The sequence below is a fragment of the Siphateles boraxobius genome, unplaced genomic scaffold (genome assembly GCF_051911475.1).
Source record: "Siphateles boraxobius isolate OS27281-9 unplaced genomic scaffold, OSU_SipBor_1 66, whole genome shotgun sequence".
In the NCBI taxonomy this organism is placed as follows: Eukaryota; Metazoa; Chordata; class Actinopteri; order Cypriniformes; family Leuciscidae; genus Siphateles; species Siphateles boraxobius.
The window spans coordinates 22,382,666-22,389,261 of record NW_027509193.1 but is presented as its reverse complement, the minus strand read 5'-3'; the positions used below and the strand labels follow the sequence as shown (position 1 = coordinate 22,389,261).

At 35.9% G+C, this 6,596-nt stretch overlaps 1 protein-coding gene across 2 annotated transcripts in view; it reads right to left on the bottom strand.

The window, feature by feature from the left end:
* Nucleotides 1–89: 89 nt before the first annotated feature.
* itga3a (integrin, alpha 3a) overlaps nucleotides 90–6,596 on the bottom strand; it is a 48,428-nt gene continuing 41,921 nt past the window's right edge. For both annotated transcript variants that reach the window (XM_077213010.1, XM_077213009.1), the window contains exons 21-26: nucleotides 6,305–6,424; nucleotides 6,022–6,135; nucleotides 2,732–2,827; nucleotides 2,436–2,561; nucleotides 1,731–1,884; nucleotides 90–1,030 (exon numbers count right to left, since the gene is read on the bottom strand). In XM_077213010.1, coding sequence (XP_077069125.1) covers nucleotides 1,774–1,884; nucleotides 2,436–2,561; nucleotides 2,732–2,827; nucleotides 6,022–6,135; nucleotides 6,305–6,424 — 567 coding nt within the window. In that variant the 3' untranslated portion in view covers nucleotides 90–1,030; nucleotides 1,731–1,773. The remainder of the gene's footprint in view (nucleotides 1,031–1,730; nucleotides 1,885–2,435; nucleotides 2,562–2,731; nucleotides 2,828–6,021; nucleotides 6,136–6,304; nucleotides 6,425–6,596) is intronic.

The following is a 6,596-nucleotide window of genomic DNA, read 5'->3' as shown; positions in this document are numbered from 1 at the left end:
TGCACACGTTTAAAAAAAACATTATTTAGCTGGAGGCCTGTTGACATGAGAGCACAGGGCTTATTTTCATCAAATTAACGTTTAAGATATGTAAACAACATCCACATATTTATTTAAAACGTTTTAAACAAATAAATCACTGTTAAAAAAAATCCACAAAATCATGACTTTTTTAGACAAATTTAATTGTCACATTTACATCATAAAGACCCACAATATCTAAAATATGACTGTAAAATTCACTAACAAGAATCAGGGCATGAAACACATACATGTACACATCACCCCAGAGTAGAGCTAAAGTAGGCTGAATTTGAGATTAGGACTCGTCCCAATTGCATAGGCGAGGAATATTTGTGTGTCTGTTTACGGTTTCGTGTATAACTATTCACATTCGGTAGCTTTTCATGTTTTGTTTTTTGTTTTTTTTAATACCATCACTGTTTCACATTAACGTGACCTGATGCAAGATAAAAATACATAAAGCAAGAAGCGAATGAGAAGGATGAAATAGTGAGTCATGACTGGGCAACAGATTTTAGCACTATCGCAAAACCTGAAGAGAAAATTCAGTGCTATTTTCAGTTAGGGCACATAACAATAACAATAAAATCCTCATAAGAACGAAAATCAAAACACACAGAGTTCCACAGTAAGTTCACACATCAAAACATAAATCCCACACACAGTCTTATGTATAATCTGCTCATATCAGGAAGTTTTAAATTAACATCTTCAATTGTATCAGATATCCAGATGAAGTTCCAATAAAATCAGGTAGAGTTGCATTGATTCGGATAATAAACGTCTGTAAACGTCCATTTCACTGTCTAGAACAGACAGTTTGAGAGTGCACTCATCAGTAGTACGGTTTCTTTTCAGTCCAGTTTGTGATCCAGTGTTTCTTGGTGTTCGTTGAGTCCACAATCAAAAAGCCTTGGTTTACCTGGTACTGTTCCTTCTTACAAATCTTTACACCTTGGTATTTTGGCATAGTTCGGAAGTAGGCAGCCCGCTTAAAAAAGCCACTCTGCGAGAAAACATAAGAAAAAGAGCATTGTGAGCGAGGCGAGCATCTTACCACAGGATGCTTGTATTCAGAGAAGCTTTGAGAAATCTAAGATTGACTGAAATCAAAACCTTGACTGAAGTAGATTACAAGATTAACATTATATAGCAACGTAGAGAAAGCATTCTGTAAACTCAAGTGAAATTATGAAGAGAGCTAATTATTATGAGATAGAGAGTCTGTAAAAATGTGTGATAAATTCAGCAGCAGATTGTGAAAGGGAAAGGAAAGCTTGTTATCTCTGTAAGAGAAAATGTGATCAGAAGGAGTTTGTTGCCTCAGTTGAAAGCAAGCCCTCAAACGGCAGAAAAGAAAACAATGTGGTAACGCAGAAGTTATTAGTCATGTCAAAGCAAGAAAAGGCGTTCAGAAGTTGGATTAAAGCAATATACAGTTCATGTTTTAAGACATCATTCTATCTCCAAGATAACCGCATCCCAAGCCCGAAGACATAACAAAGAGTGTCACATATCAATTTGTTTCATGAAAAAAAAAAACTCTAGTGTTTTTGAGAGCAATGATGAGAGTCGAAAACAGAGAAGGGAAGCATTGTGTCTCAAAGGGGAAGAGGAAAGACAGTATTAGTGGAGCTTCCATGGAATACATTATTGTTAATCAAGCCAAGCATTTTAGCTAGAGAGCCGTTGGCTGTGACACCTACAAACTTGCTATTTGTGTCAGAGGCCCACAAAGGCCAGGGAATCTCAGTCCTCCTCTGTAAGGCGGTCATTTTCTGATGGCTGTGTTTTCATTTCTGCTTTCTGGGCCTTGGCCTCATAAAGCTCTCTGGTGTTGGCTCTCTTGAAGAAACCACACTGGGAACAGGATTCAGATATGAGCAATCAAACAAAGCACAAGACATGGCTGGAGAAAGTGATCTAGGCTTGAATCAACTGTGCTCTTCTGGTACAAATGTTGAGATATATTGAAAATAATAATATCCATACCCTACGTGCAACATCTAGCTGTATCTACTTCACTGTAAAAATATTCAAAGTAAAAAATAGAATACATGTAATTTGACTGAAAAATACTGTAAAATGTGTTTGGGGAAAGTATGTGTAAAAATTACATTTTTTTTCTATAGATTGTTTTTGTAATATTTCAAGATTTAGTTAAAAGAATATACGGTTATGATTGTTAAGTTTATAGGCACCAAAGTGCCATCCTGAATGCCTGAAATGTTGGATGATTAAAATGTGTACCAATATGTGTTGCAGCTCCTCTCAAGGTGGAGTTAACAACAAACTTCACACTTTATTGCGTTAAAGCACAAACGATTTAAGTTGTTGTTTGTGTGACTCCAACCAGAGTTATGTGCAGATGTGAGAACAAAAGGAGTATTGAAGCACAATAAGTTTCTCACCTTCCACAGAAAAATGACAATCAGACCCAGCAGAATCACTCCAGCCAGCACAGACACAATGGTTATCCACAAAGGCATTTCATACGGAAGCTCTTCTGACCCTGCAGGGTCTATATCTACTGTAAACTAAACAGAGAAAAGATGTTTACTGTCATTAATCTCTAATGCACCAGAAAACGTATACAGGAAAATTGCCTCATTTTAATAATTATTTGATTTTCCCTCACTTATGCTAAATGTATGCAAGAGAGAGAGTTCCAGATAGAAGAGGAAACTTGGAGATGTTGAGTTCGTACCTCACGGGTGTAATTGCTCATCTTGATGGTTTGTTTGTCTGTTTTTAGACTCAATGTGGCACTACCAAACACACGTACTCTTACAGCATTGTATTCCTGTAAACAGAGCAGCACAAATATTATTTTCAGGACTTCAGAATGAGTATCACCTACAGTAAGGGTTGTCAAACCCTTCCTGGAGCTTTCGCAGCATGGAGAATGATTTCCATAATGATTTCTTAATTTGGAATATGATCAAAGATTGTGCATGTGAATAATAATTGAGCAAAATAGAACATTTTCACTCTGTTCAAATGAGTGAATCGGTGACTTGAATAAAGATTAGTTCATTTAACTGAATGAGAGACTCAGTAAAATGATCCGATTTTCCCATCATCACATATATTGGACACACTCAGCTCAGGTCATGAGGTGGTCTACTAATCAGCTGGTGACTTAATTCAGATGGATTAAATAGGACACATCCAAAATGTGCAGTGCTCGTGAGGATCCAGGAACAGTTTATGTTAAAAACCCTTAGAGGGCTGTGTTTCTCAAAAGTCTTGTTTCTGCAATCTACTTAGGCCTATGGTTTTCTTTTAGGAAATGCAGCACTGTACAGTAACAGCTGGTAAATATTAAAGTGTTGCTAAAATTAAGGCAAATAAGTAATTTTAACATTCTTCAATCGATTTCACACTGTAGATCATAAGTGCATTTTAAATTTGCACATACACTGGCTCCAAAAAGCATTTGAAAGTGTAGATAGAAATGTCTGAACCTCAAGGTTGATATTATACAATGTTAATATTGTAGTATAATTAACATTATATACATAACATAATTGTATATATATATATATATATATATAAAGAGATTAATAGTCTTATTCAGCAATGACTCATTAAATTGATCATATGTGACAGTAAAAGACATTTAAAATGCTACAAAATATTTATATTTCAAATCAGTGTTGTTCTTTTAAACTTTCTCTTTTTTTCATTCTTAAATAAAAAATAGATTTTCAGCACACACACACACACACACACACACACACACACACACACACACACACACACACACACACACACACACACACACACACACACACACACACACACACACACACACACACACACACACACACACACACACACTTTCCTCGTACATTTTCAACAATAAAGGCTTCTTTTTTTCTTTTTTTTACACCTTTCTTGTTCTTACTAATTCAACCAATAATTCAAAAGTGTTGGGTTTTATGGCATTAAATAAAGTGCATAAAGTGAATTACAGCAGTGGCACAGTGATAAAGCTTGCACGTAAAATATAATCCTGCAGAAAAAAAAAACTTGAACACAAAAAATATGATTGTGCACACAAATCAGCAAATTATAAGCATGTTTGCGAGGAGACATAAGAAAACTGCAACTCCTGACAGGTCTCACACGGCGTGTGCTGAAATCTTCACGCATGCGAGTCAGTTCTTACAGGGGGTGGGGTCCAAACCTATGTGTTAACAAATGCTATTGCAAACCGGCCTTTTCTGAAACTCTTATTTTTATTGGGTGCTTGTATTACGTTAAAGGCCCACTGAAGGTCCTTGAAACACACAGAATGTGCGTAATTTCCACTGAAACAGGAAGACAGGGCGGGACAAATCGAACAGCTCCTCTTCTTTTTTAAAAATATTCAATAGAGTTTCATTTATATAGCAGCTCGACCAGAGCCGTTGAGCTCGCTAAAGCAGCAGTTTCCTCCTAATCTCTAACAGTTTCTCCTCATAATCGCCTCCATATTGTTTTAAAATACAGTATTCTATGCAGAATTCAAAAGGGTCCGATACGTTTTGTGGCCTGCACCGACTCACATATGATCTGCTCTGTGCTATCATGTATTTGGACCGGACCGGAGCAGACTGTGTGAGCGGGTTCATGTGACACTAACGTGAAACCAGACTTCATTTGCCTCAATGCAAAGAATATTTTTCTGTTAATATGAAAAATTTTGTACATTTAGCAATATAGCGGGTGAATTATGTATATGATGTATATTATGATGTTATGATGAACTATATGCTTTTATCCACTGACGTTCTATGTTGTTCAAAGCGTTCCTAAGGATGCTGATTTTAGAAGGCACAATGAGACGGCAACGGAAACATGATTTATGTAACATTAGTAACACATTATTAGCCGTTTAATAATGTAGTCAACTAAAAGGCTAATTATATTAATTACCGTTATGTGTCTGACGTTGTAAAAAGTGATACCATCGTGCAGCTACAGTAAACAATGTGCTACCATTGTTTTTATGTACAGTACTTTTCCACAGTCTCTGTTGTTATTGAGTTCCAAACAGTTTCTAGCTGCTCCCAAAGACTTACTTTTGATAAAAATTTTGTGCAATCTATCTTTGAATTCACTAAATCCCAAATTTCAAGTCCGGACTTTGACTTGGCCAACTATGACTAAAGAACTTACACACACTGCTTGATTTACCATTTCAGAAACAAAAAAATATATTTTGTTAATCACCAATACTGTTAGCTTAAAGCAGCTGTGGAACAAACCTTATATTGGGTTGTGGTCTAATAAATTTGTTCCATAAATTATATACACACAAACGTGTATGCTAATTCATATTTCAGCACTAATTCATAATATTACAGTTTTTACTGTATTTTTTATGAAATAAAATGCATCCTTGTTGAGCATTAGAGGCTTATTATTACTTTTTTATAGTAGTGTATATATATATATATATATATATATATATATATATATATATATATATATATATATATATATATATATATATATATTTATATATATATAAAAACATAAATAATTCACAAAATAATTTTGTCAAAATTAAGGCAAAAATTATTTGCCCACTTTATGGTTGTGAAATGTTAGTGGATCATTTCCAGAGTTAATGTGAAGAAGTACTTTAGGCAATATAACTGATTACATAAAGCCACTAAAGTCACATTGAAGCCAGTTAAAATGTATGGCTTAGAAAAGTAAAGTTAGTTCTGAGAAAAACTCTAGCATTATTTGTTTGCAGATATCACTTTAGTTTGATGTTTTAGTTCTGTCTTAAGGGTCCAAATACTTGGAGCCACTATTTCAACTTTAAGCCAAAGTATATGGTGTATTCTGAATGTCTGGACCTGGTGTAACAAATTAATCCACTTATATGTACTTCATAAACAATGTCACAAAGCAAGTGTGGGATTTATCCTTGTGAGTCTGGTATGCGACAAGTCTGCCGTAATGAGATGAAGTTTCAAATGAAAATGGAGCTCTGACCTCAAGCATTGTGCCGTTCCATAGGCGTGCTCTGACAATGATTTTGGCCGAGTTGTTCATGCCAAGCAAGGGGCAGGTGAATGTGTGACAGAGGGCAGATCCCTTGGTACAGTCCTGACATTGAGAGAGAATAAGCAGTGACAGCCAAAACACTCTTAATTTTGTCTTTGTATGATGTAGTATGCTACAGATACCAGACAAAGTATCAGAGGAGACATGACATGCTAGAATCATCCAGTTGCTTAGCAACAAAACAATGGTTGAGGGAGACGGATATACTCACAAGGTTGAAAGACCGTTTCCCCTGGACGGCCAGCAGGTTCGGTGAGGCCTGCGGTTCAGTCTGTTCAGACTCCAAGGAGTCCTCATCTCTTTTCCTCCTCCCAGACTTGCGCTCTGACACCTAATCCACAGGAGGTAACACGTCCATCACATTAACATGCACATTATATAATAAGTGCATGACAACAGAGTGCTGGAGGAATGACGTATTTTTGTTGGCCAAAACCTGGAAACAAGTTAGCATTATAGCACTTTCAGTTCCATCGTCGCCAAATTGAGTGTTTTTTTTTTTT